Source organism: Microtus oregoni, unplaced genomic scaffold, assembly GCF_018167655.1.
Source record: "Microtus oregoni isolate MIOR12 unplaced genomic scaffold, Mior012 000016F_ref0000370, whole genome shotgun sequence".
NCBI classification, from domain to species: Eukaryota; Metazoa; Chordata; class Mammalia; order Rodentia; family Cricetidae; genus Microtus; species Microtus oregoni.
The window spans coordinates 14,532,195-14,551,245 of record NW_024543075.1 but is presented as its reverse complement, the minus strand read 5'-3'; the positions used below and the strand labels follow the sequence as shown (position 1 = coordinate 14,551,245).

Below are 19,051 nucleotides of genomic sequence, written 5' to 3'. Positions count from 1 at the left end.
GAAACCCTGCCTCGAAAAACCAAAAAAAAAAAAAAAAAAAAGCAACTGTAAAAACAGCAAGTGCATACTTGTTTTTTTGGGGGGCGGTAACGCATAGAAAATGAATGCAGTGACAGTGAGGCTGTAATGAAGTGGACAGGGAAAACTGTACTAGAGTCAGGAGGTGATACCAGTCTAAGTGATCATAAATCAGCAGGAACAAACAAAAGCCAGAAGAAGCAAGTACGTTTAATAAGACAAATTATAAATAGCTATTTTTTTAAACATTTGTTTTTATGTCTACAGGTGTTTTGCCTGCATGCGTGTCTGTGTACCAGATGCATGCAGAGCCTACAGAGAGTAGAAGAGGGCATCAAATTCCTCTACTAGAGGTAAAGATGTTTGTGAACTGCCATGCAGGTGCTGGGAATCAAACCTAGGTCCTATGGAAAAGAAGCCAGGGCTTTTAATGGCTGAGCCATTTCTCAAGCCCCAATATTTATTTACTCTTATCCTTTCTCTCAGCTTATAAAAGACATAAACATTTTTAAAGGTTTATTATTCTTATTTGTAATTATCTGCATGAAAGTTTGCTGCATGTGCTTGTCTAAGGAGGTCAGAAGAGAATATTGGATCCTCTAGCTACAGCTCCATCTGAACTACCTTATATGGGTGCTAGGAACTGAACTCAGGTCCTCTGGAAGACCACTTACTCCTAACCACTGAGCTATCCCTTCAGCCCCAAGACACAAAATCATATAAAATATGACTGATTTATAACATACATAAAATATGTTTTAACAGTAACGTAACTGCACAAAAAAGGAATAGACAAGAGAAACTAGAGATACACAGAGGTAATACTTTTTGGTATCTACAAGGAACGAAGATAGTATAAATCTGAAATAGACCCTGTAAAGTAAAATCCACAGAATAAGTTCTAGATTAGGCACTTTCAAGATATTTTTATGACTCAGAAATTTAAGTTGAAAATCTTAAAAAGATTAAATGTTATACAAGAAAATAATCATGCATTACAAAAGAAAACAGTAATGAATTAGAGGAACAAAATGACGGAGATGGAAAAAGATGAAAAATGCAGGTCAACTCTATCAAGCCTTCTGGGCTTTGTTTTCTGTTGCCTACCAAGCTGATTTTTCTAAGTAGCTAAATTACTCCATACATATTTTTAATTCTTCCTAGATTGTCTTAGCTCATTATCAAACTTTTTAGTAAGTCAAGACACATACATAGTAAAGCACTGACAGACAAAATGGCACAATGGCTGAGATCTGGAGCAAAATAATCCAAAACAAAACAAACAGCAAAGGCATGAAAGGGAGACAAAAATAAAGATGGCAGCACGCTGAGAACCGCTGAAATGGAGAATGGCATTAGGGTGTTTAGTGCTTCCAAAATAACTTTTAAAAGAAGTCTGGCTCCTAACTAAATCTACACAGCTCATTCGTTCTCTGTCACCTGACACACAGCCAATGCTCTGACCATACTAAGCTAAGTAGTGGGTCCTCAGGCACACTGGTAGCTCAGCCTGCACACCATTGATCATGCTCGAACTGTTGCCAAGAACACCCTTCTCTCTCTCAGTCCAGATACACTCCTACTCATCTGCCGAAGCTTGGTTCAATGTCACTTCTGCACCTGTTTGTGCCTTTATTCCAACACGTCACTGTTCCACTGTGACAACTGTAGATTCTCTCTCATTTAATACCCACAGCCTGAGAAATGGAGCCTCTCTCCACAAGTGCTTGTTAGATGATGCTATCTGCAATAATCTCGAAGGGATAAGCAGTAAATGCCTGCTGACTTAGACTAGAGAACAAACCCCTAATAACTCTGTTTTCAGGTTTCTAGTGAGAAAACTGTGTAAGAAAACTTCTTGAATTTACAATTTTTCTTATAAAGGATTTAAAATGCAAGGTCTGAATCCTTTCCACAAAAGCTCAGTAAAAGACACTTAAGAGTTATCAGCTCTACTTGGCAGCTAAAATACATTGTATTTCTTTACAATCTGTCAATACAAGGAAAATAGTTAAGAGACAGTACCTCAGACTTTCCACATTCAACAGGTGTCTCCTTGTGAATGGCCACTTGGTACTTGATATATAAAGAATGGGACTGGTTGAAGGATGACTTGAACTCTGGATCCTCAAAGGAGGCGGGTACTAGCCTCACCTTCAGAGCAAGGGAAATAGAAGCCAATGCTATTGAACCAACGCTACCTGTCGACACGCTTCTGAAGATGAGGCTAGAGGAAGATCTCCACAAACCACCTCCAAAGTTCAGCCCAGGATTTGCCATGAAATAGCAGGAATGGAGCTAAGTGGAACTAGGCCTGAGTTCCAACTTTCGACCAACATTCATGGAAAACCTTAAACTCCTAAGAGCCAATTTGTTTCTGCTTTGGTTTTCCTCTACCAATCAGCTGTGCTGTCACATACATTAGTCGCTACTGTTACCAACTGGTCTTAGCCAGTACTTCTGCCACCTCTTCTGAATGAAGTGCTTTAGGCTTTTTTCATCCCCAAAACTTTTTTTAATCATCTGTTATATAAAATTAAAAGTGGACAAGGATTCTACTAAAGATCTCTACCGTCTTCCTTTTCCTACACATCTTTTATGTAAGGTATTCCATTAATAAAGAATAACTGAGCTGCTATGAACTCTTTCTAGAACTTTCTAACATGGATGAAGCATAATAACACACCAGGCCAAGTACACCTTCTTCTCCTACGTCTTGAACTTGAAACTCCACCACTATTTACAGATAAATGTGTTCATACACAGCAGCTTTGAATAAAAGCAACCTCACATGTGACTTTCCACTTTGAAATTATGTATAACTGGTACTTAACATGACAACAGCGAATTCACATTTACAGAATGTCCACTCACTCAGTCTTATCTTTGTGCAGATGAGCTACAAACTGGATAAAAACAGAAATAAAGTATAATTAAACCAAGACCTCACACTTGGCCCGCTGACCTGGCTCACAGTTGGTTTATCAGGTGGGTCCTTGTGAATAACCATCTGGTAACGCTTATAGACCTGGTAAGACTCCTGAAATGTGGCTGTGAACTGAGGACTTGGTGGAGAAGATCTCACCACCCTCACCTTCAGAAGGGGTTGAAAAACAATGTTTATTAATTCATTCATTGATTCACTTCTGCAGAATATGCAGTAACAGAAACTCCCAATCAGAAAACTATGTTTCAACAAATATTAAAGCATAAACATATATTTTAACATTAAAAATCAACTGTTAGTAAATGAAGAAAAAGTTATTGCTACAATATCCAGTCTACTTAAAGGAAGCAACAGGGGATATCCTGTATATTTAAGTCTCATCTCTGACTAATTACATATGTCTATCTCTTCTGTGAACTGACAGGTCCTTCTAGCACTGACAACACAAGCACTCTTTAATTTTAGTTGTCCACAACTTAATAAAAGTCAATCAGTCAGAATTACTAAGAACTGTAACTAGACCTTTGGGCAAGTTTATTCATCATTATAAACTATAAACCTACAACTAACCCTATAACTATGAGAGGCAACTTTCACAAAGTGTGTGTACTTCACTATACAGTTAGTATACGTAGACTCTCTTAGGTTTCCTTTACGCTGTAATGATGTCAAAAACAAAACTTTCTGGGCCTTAAATAAGTTAAAAATGGTAACTGTGCACAAGACTAGCTGACATTTATCTTATTAATTACTAACCAAAATTTGGGAAAATTTGTTACTAATAAAACAGTAACAAAAGGAAATTAAATGTACTACAATAAGGGCATAACTGGGCACTTCATGTTGGCAAAGGGAAGAGTGATACCCAGCAAATAACAAACTCCTCACACCCTGGGTACTACCATGTTAAAAATGTATATACTGATACCTGCAGAACTATTTTTGAGGTGTGGTTGGCTCCCTGAATAAACTACTTATGATCAAATGATTAAAACCTCTTCTTAAAGTATTTTAAGTAGTACAATCAATTCTCTACAATTCAGGGAGGAGGAAATTCAAAACCTATATCAAAGTAGCAAGCAGTTGTAATAATCAAAGCTGTTAAAATTTGTCTGAAATACATCTACAGTGAACGGTTTAAAATTTCTGTGTATCTGTGCGTGTGCAGTGCATGCCTATGTTTGGCAGGCCAAATGCAGCTCCATTGCTGTACATCTTAATGCCTCTCACTAAACCAGAAGCTCATCACTTTGGCTAGGTAGGTTGGCTAGCCAACAAGCTCTGGGGTTCTGCCTGCCTAAACCCCGCAAAACTGGGGTCATAGGCATACACAGCCATGCGTTTTACAAGGGTGCTAGACATTCGAACTCAGGTCTTCACTCTTCCCCACTGAGCCATCTCTCCAGCCCATCAAGATTAGCAATATCCTTAGATAACATTAAGCTAAAAATTCAATCAAGTATAAGGGTATTTTAAATTAAAATATTAATAATAATATTTTAATATCATGGTTAATGTCTTAGAAAATAATTCTATTATATATAATTAATATTAAAAGTTCCAGTTTGTTGTTGAAATATGAAACAATCTGGGAAAAATGGGAGTACAGCATAAAAAATTTTTAAAGCTAGGATTTTTGTTTGTTTGGTTTGGCTTGGTTTTTTGAGACAGGGTTTCTCTGTGTACCAGATCTAGCTGTCCTGGAACTCACTTTATAGCCAGGCTGGCTGGGATTTCTTAATGAGAAAGGATCTGGTAGTTGTGTTGGCTAGTTTTATGTCAACTTGACATAAGTTATCTGAAAGGAGGGAACCCCAATTGAGAAAAATGCTTCTAAAGATGTGGCTGTAGGGCATTTCCTAATTAGTGATTGATGAGGGAGGATACAGCCCATTGCAGGTTGTGCCTTCCCTGGAGTTCTATAAGAAAGCAGGCTGAGTAAGCCATGGGGAGCAAGCCAGTAGCCGCACCCCTCCATTACCTCCATGTCAGCACCTGCCTCCAGGTTCCTGCCCTATTTGAGCTCTTATCTTGACTTCCTTTGATTATGAACAGGGTAAGCCACACAAACCCTTTCCCCCCAGCTTGCTCTTAGGTCATGGTGTTTTGCCGCAGCAATGGAAACCCTAACTAAGACAGCAGTGTCAGTAGGTTCAGGTTTACAGGGGTGACACTGGTGCTACCTTGATCAAGACCTAGGTTGGAATATTATAATAAAATTCATTTACTTATTATGATAGAAACTTTTACCATTTTAACTTCTAAAATAAGATTAATTTTAAAACGCTTTTGTATTTTTAAACTACTTAACTGCAACCAAGTAACACAAAAGACCAGAGTACCCTGATTAATAACATGCTACAACTGAAATTTTTTAAACAATTTTAATAATAGTTGCCCAAAATATTTTCTAAAGGTCTTAAAGAATTTTTCTCAAATAGCAGTTGATTTACTGTAACACAAATGCTAAATAATAAAATCTCAACAGGTAACTATCAGTACAAAGAAAATAAATATTCAACACAACACAACAGCCACAAACCCCTCCAAGTACCTCTAACTTGTGTGACGCATTCTCTGGTAAAGATTCAAAAATTAAATCTTCAAGTGACTTGGGCTGATTGGATTTAGCCTTTGGTAACAAAGATGCTGGCTGACCTTGAGCCTGGAAACCCTCAAAGGCTCCAGCTGAGTTTTGCTGCATGAGTTTTAACCTTTTCCTTTCTTTCCGCATTTCTTTTGCTTTTCTGCACGGAGGCTTACTCAAATCAGCCCCTTTACCTAAAAAGAATGCCAAAATATTAGGGCAATACACTTGACCCTAGAAATGTTTTTTCACATCTTATAGACTACACGGTCCAGAGTTCACACTGAAGTTTCCCAGGATCATTAAAACTTTACCCTAGAGACTGGGGCAGTCAAAAAGGGCGAACAGTCTACAAACTTCTCAGTGCAGCTCTGTTAGTAAAGGCATTTGTTCATTCACTCCTCCATCTATTTTCATATTTTAAGTATCTGCCCATTTTTCTGCTGCTGCAATAGGTATCACTACGTGAAGGATCTTCTGCCTCGCAGGGACATTTCTAGGGACATTTTTTAATCTAGAACAAATTCTGGCGAGTGATGGGCATGTTGTTTCTTTTAATTAAGAAGAGTCCTTGCTCATTGTAACATATTTGTAACTCCAAATAGTGCTCACAAGTTCAGGTTAATGAATTTTGTTCTAATTAAAAGAACATGTAATTAACTGATAGCTCTTTAAAACTATCTGGGTATAGTTCACCCCTTTAAGTCCAGCACCTGGGAGGCTGACATGGTGGATATGTTAGTTCCAGGCCAGCCCCTTCTTCATGGCAGGTTCTAACCAGGACTACATGGTCAGACCATGTCTGAAAAGGGGTAGAGGAAGAACCCACTACTATCAAGGTATAATAAAAGACAGTGGAATGCTGATCCATAAAGGAGAATTCCATAGCACACCCTCTTCTCCTAAGGCCCACAAATCCTTGGGAAGAGGCTGGAAACATTAAAAAGCCAGTGGCTGTGGATGACTACAAGAAAACTGTTTTCCAGACACAGCAGGGCAGTTACACAGGGGAATGCACAGCAGATGAGACAACATGTGCAGGACCGATCCAAGCTTAGGCCACACGAGAATTTCCACATAGGGAAGGGAGGTGGACACAAAGTCTCATCCTAAGCTAAGGAGCTATTGGCAACTGATAGCTGCTGGGAGTGGGAAAGTCGCTTTTAAGGTATGTGCATCTGTTGGGTTGATCACCTCCAGTGAAAGGCACACATCCAAGAATATATAGGCAGCACAAATTGGATTGGGTGGGTTTAAAAGAGGGGAGGCACAGTTGAGTGAGTTGAGGAAGAGGAGGGGAGGAGTGAGTATGATCAAAATGCAGTGTAAAAAAATCCTCAAAGAATAAAAACAAGAAAAGAGAATAAGCTGAAACCAATTTTTAGGGTTTTGTATTTCTTTTCAGGTTTTTATGAATGACCATATATGTCATCTTCACACTAATAGATTCATAGGACTACTCTTATATACTGCCAGATCAAGTAATCCCTGCCCAACTCCCCCAAAACAACATAAGAAAACCTAATCGGTCTCTAGGCATAACTACCAACTTATACAAAATATACACTACCTGGCTTAGGACCAATATGAACTTTGATTGAATGCGATGGTTCACCAGAACCCAACTTCTCCTCTATAGCTTGTGGATGAATTAATTCCTTAGATCCTTCCTTCTTTAAACTATTTTCCTTCTTTTTCTCTTCACTCTCTATGCCTCCTTTGAGGTCACTGCTGAGTGTTTTAAGATCACACTTTATATCCAACTTGTTTACTAATGCAAAGTCACCAGCAACAGCATCCTCCGTTGTAGAATCCATGGGTTCATCTACAAAGGAGAAAAAATCAAAGTCCATCATCGGCTACAATATTTGACACATTTTAGATTAGTATAACTGTTAAGTAACTGGGTTGCTGCAGTGTGTCGTGCCTTCCAAAGCAAGGGAGCTACACCTGAGACAAACTACTCTAGCAGAAGAATGTACCTCTAGGAATTGTGCCAGCTGTGGTCAAGCTCCCAATGCTGGATATCCAACTGGGCTACCTAATTTTGTCTTTAAGAAAATTATGACCTAAAATTTCAACCCTTTCCCCTTGGCCTGGTGATTATGTCACCTCCTATGAAATCAGTTTTAGATACAAGTCAGAAGCACATAACAAGTTAAACAAAGAGCCAAATGTATAGGTCACATGAAAACATAGGCAACCATCAATTTACATATGGACTGTAATTTCTAGACACCAAAAAACTTCAAAACATTGCTTATAATAATGTACATAATATTCCACCAGAGATATACCAAAACTATTTCCAAGGCTCTAATCAGCTCTTAACCTCTAAAACCAAGCCTTCTAGCCTCTTTGTTGACCCCAGCTAAGCCAATTCTACTCTAAATTGTCTAATCAGGACAATGCATGACGCCAAAGAATTTACCTGCTAGGCCAACCATCGTCTCTCCAGTGATTAAAATCATGACCATGACACATTCAAAACCTACTTGTGGGGCTGGAGAGAAGGCTCAGAGGTGAAGAGAACTGACTGCTGTTCCAGAGGTACTGAGTTCAATTCCCAGCAACCACATGATGGCTCATACCCATCTATAATGAGATCTAGTGCCCAGAACACTATATACATAATAAATAAATTAAAAAAAAAACCCTACTTGTGGAATGAATGAATAAGCTAAGAATGAATGAATAGCTAAGATTCCCAGGATTAGAAGCTTCTCTAGTGACATTTTGTTTGGTTTCTAACAAATAAAGCTTGAAGAGTACAAACCTAAGCCACTAGTTAGCCATAAAGGCCAGGTAGTGAGGGCACACACACCTTTAATCCCAGCACTCAGGAGACAGAGGCAGGCAGACCTCTAGGAATTCAAGTCCACCCTGGGCTATACGAGGTGTAAAAGAGAAACAGCTCACACAAAGGTGATCCCAGCACTAGGGAAGTAGAGACAGGAATGATATGGCTGAGCAGAGAGAGAAATATAAGGCAGGAGGAGACAGGAGCTCAGTGCACTCTGAGGTTTTGTGGAAACAGATGCAGTCTGAAAATTCAGTCTGAGGATTCGTAGAGGCAGGATCGCCCTTCAGACTGAGCACTGGTAGAGGTAAGAATTCTCTAGTGGTTGGCTGCTCTGCTCCTCTGATCCTTCAGTTTTCACCCAATAGTTGACTCTGAATTTTTATTACTATTAAGACCAATCAGAATTCATGCTACATCTGTCACAAGGACATCACTAGAAGCAAGTCAGATGTGTTGTCAAAGCATCTGAATAACAAATATTTCAGTTTAAAAAGTCACAACATCTTTCCAATGGATCCTCAATTTTCTCGCAAAGACAGACTCTCCTAGTCTGTACTTCCTACATTTGAAGGGTCCAGTGAGACAAATGCTAGTGTCACCAGTGTCATTAGCTTTATAGGATTACGTTATACCAGTCTCCTTCCCCACCTGACCTGAGTGAGGCATGTGAAAATGGGAGCCTTGGAGAGAAACATTAGAGAAAATACTTTCCAGACCAGATCTTTTCTTACCCTCACAACTGCCTTTCGAAATTTCCCCTTTAGCCAGAAACTTCAGCATTTTTTTCAAAACTTTCTTGTGAGATTTTGATGGTTGAAACTGTAAAGGGCGACACCTAGAAAAGCAAGCAAATATTTTAAAAGCTTTTAATGAGGTCAGTTTAGGATAGTACATTGTAGACTGCAGCAAATTTCATGTCTGGGGTTTTTTTGTAAGATGTGATTTAAAGCAGCCTTTAATCCTACTCCAAAACTCTAAAATTCACTGTAAGTACAGTTATAGTTAAGAGATTTTAAGAAAAAGAAGAAAGAAGATGAGGAAGAGAAAAACACATAAACCAGAGGAAAAAGAGAAGGCAAAAATATTGGAAGGTAGGGAACAGATTTATAAATAGTTAACTGACTGAGGTAACCAAAACTGAATACTAACTCAACAATGAAAAACCCAGTAAGGTATTCAATTTCCTCTCTATCAGAATTTTAACAATTAAGAACTTCTAACAAATATAGTAAGGGATTATGATAGAGATTAGTTTAGTGGGAAAATTAATATAAGCAAAGGTAGAAAGCAGGGACTGGAGAGGATAGAAAACAGGAACAAGGAAGTATCACAGGGCTAGGACTTCTGTGTTTCACTTGAGAAGCTATATAGACTATGGGTTAGGTTAATGATTAAGGAAAACAACTGAGTCTCAAGAATTAGGCTAGCTCAAGTTCTTTTTGATGTTGGGAAATGTGTTCACAGGTTTCAGTGTACATAACAGCTGAAACAAAGCTTTAAACAATTGACTTCATGTAACTGGAAAACAAAGAATTGGATGGTTAGTTAAGATAATTGGGCAGAACTCTAAAATATAAAAAATGAAACAAGTAACCTGTTTTCCTGGCAATTATAAAACTACTGCCTATATGAACGGTTATGGCGGAAAGGTCCTGCCTGGTCTGTGAGAAGTGTAAAAGGAGTTTCTCAGAAAATGTATAAAGATATGATTAAGAAATATAGTGGGAGCCGGGTGATGGTGACACACGCCTTTAATCCCAGCACTCAGAGAGGCAGAGACAAGTCAATCTCTTCAAGTTCAAGGCCAGCCTAGTCTACAGCATGAGTTTCAGGACAGCCAGAGATACACAGAGAAACCCTGTATCAAAAAGACAAACAAACAAATGTATTAGGGTGAACTTGTTCCAGAAAAATGTTTTGGCTGTGATTATTAGTAACTGTGAAACTTGTAATTATGGGAAAAATCCTACTCTTTGAAATGGACTTGATGTGGGGAATATAAGAACACTGTGTGAAAAACAAAGAAACAAGAAGCTTTCCTCCCTCAGGAAAGCAGTCGGTGTGCTTTTCTCACCAACTCTGCATCTCACTTCCAGTCACTGTGACCTGAAGGCCACTCTATAAAACCCACAACTGGACAATGTGCAGAGACTGAGGGATTTGGGGACACTTAGTCCTAAATAGGAAGTCTTTATTAAACCCCTCCCCTGAGGGCTCAGGAACTATGCCAAAAAGGAGGCAGAAAGAATCTTAAGAGTCAAAGGGGAAGTATGATTTCAAGGAAACAGTGTCTTCTAAATATAACAGAACTAATACACATATGAATTCACAGACTGTGGCAGCACCCGCCAGGCCTGCACAGGTTCAGGCCACACAAAGTCTGTGGGGGTATTGCTGTGACAGGCCTGACCATGTAATTTTGGAACTGTGGTCAAGGAAAGTCACTGAGTGTTCAATGCTTGGTGAGCTGCTCTGTAGGAGCCTGGAAGGTAATAATGTTGAAGGCAATGCAGAAGATGGAAGCCTGACTTGTGACGTTCCAGAGGGAAGTTTAAAGATTCTGTCAGGGCCATTTGTTATTCTGAATTAAGATTCTGTGGTTCTTGCCAGTCGGAGTTATCGCACGCCTATAGTCCCAGCACTCAGAAGGCAGAGAGAGGCAGATCTCTGTGAGTTTGAGGCCAGCCTGATCTACAAAGCAAGCTCCAGAACCAGGACTATACAAAGAAACCCTGTCTCAAAGAAAGAGGAGGGAGGAAGAGAAAAAATTCTGTGGTTCTGGTTCGCTGAGGCTGAAGAATCAGCTGTGATTAACAAGACACCAGAACGGCTAAAGTAAAACCTTTGCTCTGCTGGTCAGCCAGTGCTGCTCAGCAGTGCCGAGATATTAGAGATGACTGACTGAGGTGAAATCCGAAGTGTTCCGTGGGAGTCAATGCACAAGCTGTGTTACAGAGGCAGCCAAGGTTGTACCTCACACTGAGCCAAACTTGGTAGTGTAAAGTCATCCAAGTGGTACTGGTGTTGAAGGCACAAAAAGGTCATGAAGAACAGCTGAGGCTTGGCACCGTGAAAGGCCAGAAGGGGTGAAGGAACAGCCTCAGAGTCCGCTGAAGACCCAGGACTGAAGGGGTCATGCAGAAAAGCTGAGGCCTGGCACCATGAAGAGAGCTTAGCAGAAGCTATTAGAGAAAGTGCAGGCTAGTTGCAGCAGAAGACGCCAGCATTTTGGAGAAGCCAGTACCATGAAGACCACCAAGAACAGCAGCAGCAGTGGAGTAGAGCCAGCCAGAGCCTAGAAGACAGGTCGTGTGTACTATAGAGAGCAGACCCTGGAAAGTGACCCAAGCCCTTTAGAGGAGCCCACAAGGCTGTGAGCGAATCACAGATACTGCTCACTGAGTCATTTACACTCTTGGAGACTGGTTCAGATAGTGACTGTGCACTGGTTTTTCCCTCTTCAAGAATGGACTTAGGCCGGGCGATGGTGGCGCACGCCTTTAATCCCAGCACTCGGGAGGCAGAGGCAGGCGGATCTCTGTGAGTTCGAGACCAGCCTGGTCTACAAGAGCTAGTTCCAGGACAGGCTCCAAAGCCACAGAGAAACCCTGACTTGAAAAACCAAAAAAAAAAAAAAAAAAGAATGGACTTTATTTTTTTTTATTTTACAAGAGCCCACAGTTGAGAGACTAAACTTTTTTTCTTAAAAAAAAAGAGAGAGAGAGAGACAGAGAGAGAGAGAGACCTCAGGTATTTACAGAGAATTTGGATTTTAATGTATAATCTTGGGATGAATAAGAAAGAAAGGTTGTGGCTTAACAGTAATGTGTTTGTGTGTCATGCTGTCAAGGCATCACTTGTGCCGGGCAGTCTTACGTAAACTTGACACAAGCTAGAGTTGTCTGAACGGAGAGAGCCTCAACTGAGAAAAAGCTTCCATTAGATCCAGCTGTAGGGCATTGCCTTAATTAGTGATTGATGGAGGAGTGTGGCGGACCTCTCGACCGGCGAGAAAGAATAACCACCACATCAGGATTCTACTCAGAACACGCTTTACTGGAGTGCCCTTGATTGATGGGGAGCAGGAAAGGAGGGGGCAGGAAACGAGGGGCAGGAAGGGAAGGGCAGGGAGAGCATGAAGCGAAGGGACAGGGAGCGAAGGGGCAGGGAGCTAAGGGGAGAGACAGCATGAAGCGAAGGGGTGAAGGGCTCTCAGGCAGCTGCTTAAATAGGGAATTGGCACACGGGTCGCCCTGTGATTGGCTGCCACCAACAGCTGACACCAGACCGCATCGGGATAGGCTCAAGGATCCTCATCCACCGCACATGCGGGAAGGGGGTGACATGCAGCTCTCAAAGGCATAGCCAAATATGGAGTTGTTTATTTCCAACAAGACAGGATGTCGGCGCCATCTTGTAATGGCGATCCTGTCCGGCTCACTACAGAGGAGGAGTCAACCTATTGTAGGTGGCACCATCCCTGGGCTGGTAGTCCTGGTTTCTGTAAGAAAGCAGGCTGGACAAGCCATGAGGAGCAAGCCAATAAGCAGCACCCCTCCATGACCTCTGCATCAGCTCCTGCCTCTGGGTCCCATCACTGCTTCATTTCCTGTCCTGACTTCCTCCACTGACAAACTATGATCTGTAAGTATAAACCAAATAAACCCTGTTATCCCCAGCTTGCTTTTGGTCATGGTCTTTCATTGTAGCAATAGAAACACTTACTAAAACAGGGTCCCAGCACCCAGAAGGAAAAGTGGACATGAACTCCCACCCCTAACCAAGAAGCTATGTGCAACTGACATCTACTTTCAAAGAAAAAAATTAGTTTACTTTTTTCATTAAAAAACAAAACAAACAAAAAAGCTAGCCAGGCAGTGGTGGCACACACTGGGGAGGCAGAGACAGGAGGATCTCTACAAGTTTGAGGCCAGCCTAGTCTACGAGAGTTCTGGAACAAGTTTTAAAGTTACAGAGGACCCTGTCTTGGGTGGGGAGAAGATCTAGACTCTGCCAGACAGTGGTGGTGCGCATCTTTAAACCCAGCACTTGGGAGGCAGAGGCAGGCAAATCCTGAGGCCAGCCTAGTCCAGTTCCAGGATAGCCAGGGCTACACAGAGAAATCCTGTCTTGAAAAAAAAAAAGTAATTTCCACTAGCTAACAAAGTATCTTTCATATCATTTTTATACCAGGACTAACTAAACAATATAAGAATCCACTTATCAATATGTGGATTTCAAATCAATACATAGAAAAGACATTTTATTTACTTTCCTTATAATGTCTGTCTAAAGTAGAAACAGTATTTTAAAATCCTAAGATTCTACTTTAAATACACACAATCTTTGTACTGTAGATCCTTACCTTATTGTGTACTGAGGACAGCATGTTTTATTCATGACAGGTTTATACAGATATTTCCCACTTCTAAAATTATAAAAACAGTTTGTTAGTTTCTTATATACTTTCACATGTACCAAAATAGATTAGAAAAACTCTAAGGGTAAAATCTAATCAATAGCATAAAAAACCAACTTTTCCTTTCCTAAACCTCAACAGATGCACCACATTCTCATCAGTACCTTCCACTCCTTCAGTGTCTCCATCTGCTACTATATCAGCACGAGAGACAGTGATAAACCTGTGTGTGACGAGGCTGGAGCATTGGCTCAGTGGCTATGGGCATGCACTGCTTTTCCTGGGGACCTGAGTTCAGTTCCCAGCACTCAAAACCCCATTCCTTCAGCTCCAGAAGCCCCAGTACTCATGTACATGGCACCATACAGGCACATATGCATACACATAATTTTAAAAACAATAAAATTCTTTTTAACATTAAAAAAATGCCCATGATGTTGTTGGACAGACGGACTTTCCTCACGGTCACACACATACGAGCTTAAAGTACCACTTAACAAGCCTCATTTATAGGCACTGTAGACCTATTGGTAGAACCACGGATTCATTTCTCAGGTCAGGAACCTGAGAGTCCGTTTAGACTAATATTACCTTATTGTATACTGAGGACATCATGTCTCAAACTCACCTCCACAACCTACCAGAAAGATTTCTACTTGTTAAATATATCTTACATTTGTCCTCTCCTTCCTGCCTCCAGGAGTGCCCTCTCAAATACCTCTTTGACTTATAAATGAACCTTTCTAAAACAATTTCCTCACATTGCTCTCATATAAAACCCCTGTAACGGGGATCCTTATGACATCATCTAAAACCATACATCTGACTTGCATCTTCATTTTGAGACTCATTAAATTTAATAGGTGTTAACATTTTAATTGGCATGCTCAATTTCCGCTTTAGAAAATACTGGCATTTAGTACTTAATGCTTCATGTTGCTTACATTTACATAAGAAACTTTCCTAAAAGTTACTTAGAAATAGTTATCCCGTCACCTTTAACACCAGTACTCAAGAAGCAGACCCAGACCTACATAAAGAGTTCCAGACCAGTCAGGGGTACATAGCAAAGACTATCTCAAAAAACAACAAAAACTACCAAGAAAACACAACGTATGAACAATTACAGAATCAATTGATCAACTGCATGTGTGTATATGTGTGTGAACGTGTATCTGTGTGCATGTGTGTGTCAATCTTGGGTCAGCGAGATAGCTTTGTGGACGAAGGCATTTGCTGCCTAGACTGAAGACCTACTCTGCTCCCCAGAGCCCACACAGAAGGAAAGATCAACCTCCCACAGCTTGTCCTCTGACCTCCATAGACACTGCAGCACACAGAAGCCAATACCCAAACACAAGTAAATGTTTTAAAAAAATGAATTTTTTTAAAAGGCAATCTAGGAAAGATGGCTCAGTAATAAAAGCCCTAGCTGTGTGAGCATAAGGTTGGAGTACAGATCCCCCAAACCAGGCAGCTATCTATAATACTTGGCTTGCAGGAAGCACAGACAGGGAATCCCTGGAACAAGGCTGGCTAGCCCAACTAGTCAAAATGGCACTAACTCTGGAGTTAAAGAGAGACCCTGCTACAGTATATAAGGTGATGAGCAATCAAGGGGAATGTCTCAGTCCAGCCTCTACACAGATACACCCATACAACACACAGAAACAGAAAACAATCAAAACTTAGGAAGAAGCCAGCAAAACAGGTCATCAGGTAAAGGCTCTTGCTGCCAACCACGCACAAGCTCACGAGCTTTTGCATATTCTCTCTCTCTCTCTCTCTCTCTCTCTCTCTCTCTCTCTCACACACACACACACACACACACACACATACACACAAAGTAATAAGATCTGTTGAAAACAATTTTTTAAATGAGTGCCAAGTACCATCAAAAAATTATATTAATTTTTGGTTTTGGTTTTATTTCTTTGAAACAGGGTCTCACCATGTAGCCCTGGCTGGCCTAGAGCTCACTACGTAGACCAGGCTAGTCGCAAACTTACAGATATTCACCTACCTCTGCTTCCCAGTGCTGGAATTACAGGCATGACATACCACACTCAGCAGAAAAATTAGTATTAATTTTGTAAGATGATAAAGGTATGGTAGATAAGTTAAAAGGAAAACCATTTCTCCTTACCTTAGCTTTACCAATATGCTTTCTACAATAATTAGCATGTAATTTGCTGTCAAATATTTTGCAGAGGACAGACAGCATAGAGAATTAGTGAAAGACTAGAACAATTCCAGTAACTGTCAAAGGTTACTAATAAGCACACAAGGTTGGTTATAATGTATTTGGCTTTATGCATCATTTTTACCTTTCCAAATAAATTTCTGAGAACAAAGTACACAAAAAATATATAATAAACATTTTCTTAAACTTTCTTACAACCTCAGGTATTCTGAAGGTGATTTCATTGTGCAGTTAAAAGACACAACTGAACAATAGCAAAAAGAATCTGTGCTAAAGAGCTTTACCTTCTCCATCCTCGGTCTATGAGATCCTGATAATCCTGTACTGTCAAAGAGTGTGCCCACATGCCTGAAAAAGTAAGTAACACGTTAATTCCAGAACTCTGCATTGTCCTATTGTCTTCTTTTTAAAATTCTAAGTGCTCAAAAAAAAAAAAAAAAAAAGGTAAATTAGGCCAGGTGTGCGCTAATGCACACCTTTAATTCCAGTACTCCAGAGGCAGAGGGATCTCTGTGCATTCCAAGCCAGCCAGGCCCTATGTAAAAAATTAATAAAAATGAAAGTGGCAAATTTAGACTAAAATTCTAAAACATTCATACTGGAATAATAAAGTTTATACGTACTTCATTCTGAACATAATACAGACAACACAAATGAAAATAAGATATATTATTCTAAGATAAGAGTAGTGACACAAACCTGTAATCCCAGAACTTAGTGAGTAAAGGCAGGTGGAGAAGAGAGAGACTAGCCTCAACTATATAATAAATTTGAAGAGAGTCTGGGTAACATAAGACCTTTTGTCCAAAAAAAGTCAAGTCAGGTGTAGTGGCACAATGTCTTTGACCCAGCACTCAAAGAGGCAGAGGCAGTGAGATCTCTCTGAGTTCAAGGCCAGCCTTGGTTACATGGTGATGACCTGGCTAGCCAGGGATACATAAGAGTAACCTTGTCTCAAAATAAACCAACAAAATCTTCTCGAACTAAAGAATCAAATACATCAAAAGTGATTCAAATCTAATTCAAGATTAATAAATAGTATCTATGACAAAAATCTAGATTTTCATTGGGATTGGACAATTATGACACAAACTTTCATTAATATCTCCAATGAGGAACACACTGGTCTCATCTATTTGAGAGTTGCCATTTGTTTTCTTTCTGTTACTGTGATAAATACCATGACCAAATGCAGTTTGGGGCAGAAAGGGTTTATTCACCTTACAGTTTAGAACACTCCTGAAGGGAGGTCTGGCAGGAACTGGAGGAAGGAAACCAGAGGCAGTACCTCAAGGCAGGAACCTACAGGCAGATAACTCGAGGTAGGAATCTGGAGGCAGGAACTGAAGCAGAGAGCATGGAAGAACTCTGCTTACTGGCTTGCTTTCCACAGCTTGCTTAGACTGCTTTCTTGTAAACCCTAGTACCACCTGCCCAGAAGTGGCATCAGCCACAGAGAGCTTGGCCCTCCTACATCAATCACTAATCAAGAAAATGCTACAACGCACTTGCCCACAGGCCAATCTGATGGAGGCATTTTCTCAGTTGAGGTTTCTTCTTCCCAGACGACTCTAGCATATGTCAAGCTGACAAAACTAACAACTCTACAAAACTAACAATTCTACAAAACTAACAATTCTAATCATTGATATGCATAATATGTACAGCACAGGCTTCAACAATAAAACTGTTGTGATATTTTATTTGTGCTGACAAATAAAACTTGCCTGGAGATAAGCGGGTGGACCTAGCCACTAGCTAACCATAGAGGTCTGGAGGTCTGTACAGACAGCAGACAGGAATGGCTGGGGGAGAGAGGAAATGATTAAGGCAGGGTGTAGACGTGATCACAACCCTTTCTGCTCTGAGTCAGAGAGGTAAGAAGTGACTGTGTCTGGTCCTTTACTTCTCTGTCTTTCAGCTTTATCCCAATATCTGACTCTGGGTTTTTATTATTAAGACTAATTAGGATCGCACTTCATCTGGCATCTAACTCTGGGGCACAAATTCATGAAAAAGCTGCTTGCCCGTGGCTTTGTAGCCACCAGTACAGACCAGAGCTGCACATGGCCAAAGTCATCGCCTAAGGACTAGTTTTCTTTCTTTCTCACTCTCTTTTTTTTTTCTTTTACCCCAAGCCCTGTGAATGAGTCTGATTTTTCTGTTGTAGCCTCTCTGAAGCAAACTCACAGGCATTTGAACTCCAAATACTGAAGTTGACAGGGTTAGCCCCTCACCACCGGCCAGCTCTGCCTTTAGGCACGTCCCACTGTATGTGCTCTTCCCCACGATCCCCTGTATGTCAGAGTTCAATAGTATTGTGAGGAAACCAGTTCTTCCTTGCTCCAGTTCCTGCCCCCAAGTTCCTGCCTCAAGGTACCTGCCTCCACTTCCTGCCCCCAAGTTCCTGCCTCAAGGTACCTGCCTCCACTTCCTGCCCCCAAGTTCCTGCCTCAAGGTACCTGCCTCCACTTCCTGCCCCCAAGTTCCTGCCTCGAGGCATCTGCCTCCACTTCCTGTCCTGACCTCCCTTCATGAGGGACTGTACACTGGAAGAAGAAATGAACCCTGTCCTCCCCAACCTGCATTTGGTCGCGGTGTTCATCACAGCAATAGAAGACAAACGAACAGCAACTTTCAAATGGTAGTCACTCGCTAATACCAACAAGCTAATCATCTGAAGCTCACAAGAATCCTCTGAGTTTGTGGCCACTCAGACCTGCAGTAGAATATCAGTCACCCAACAGAAGGGTGCCCTACAGTGAATATTAAAACCGAAACATTAAAAACTCATAGTTATTTCTCTACATGAAACGACTGTTCTTCCACAAATCTTTAAACACAAAACATTTATAGTGGGCAATTTTCTCTTATCCAATTCTCTGTCACTCAAAGGCACCCACTGTCACTATCTGATATACTTCTCTTTGGGCCTTATTCCTCCCAGCTGTCACTGGGAGGAATAGAACATCTGCATCCTGTTTATTTTATTTAACTCTATGCTGTAAGCATTTTTCCACTTAACGGTTCTTCACAATGGTACTTTTAATGATTGTGTAACTGTCTACTTAAGA

At 40.6% G+C, this 19,051-nt stretch overlaps 1 protein-coding gene across 4 annotated transcripts in view; it reads right to left on the bottom strand.

Moving 5' to 3' along the window:
• Ate1 (arginyltransferase 1) overlaps positions 1-19,051 on the bottom strand; it is a 115,570-nt gene that overhangs the window by 94,462 nt on the left and 2,057 nt on the right. For 2 of the 4 annotated variants that reach the window (XM_041666461.1, XM_041666458.1), the window contains exons 2-7: positions 16,262-16,325; positions 13,721-13,783; positions 9,087-9,190; positions 7,123-7,377; positions 5,520-5,746; positions 2,984-3,112 (exon numbers count right to left, since the gene is read on the bottom strand). In XM_041666461.1, coding sequence (XP_041522395.1) covers positions 2,984-3,112; positions 5,520-5,746; positions 7,123-7,377; positions 9,087-9,190; positions 13,721-13,783; positions 16,262-16,325 — 842 coding nt within the window. Of the gene's footprint in view, positions 1-2,043; positions 2,173-2,983; positions 3,113-5,519; positions 5,747-7,122; positions 7,378-9,086; positions 9,191-13,720; positions 13,784-16,261; positions 16,326-19,051 lie in introns of all 4 variants that reach the window. The other 2 variants (XM_041666460.1, XM_041666457.1) reach the window with 1 other exon arrangement.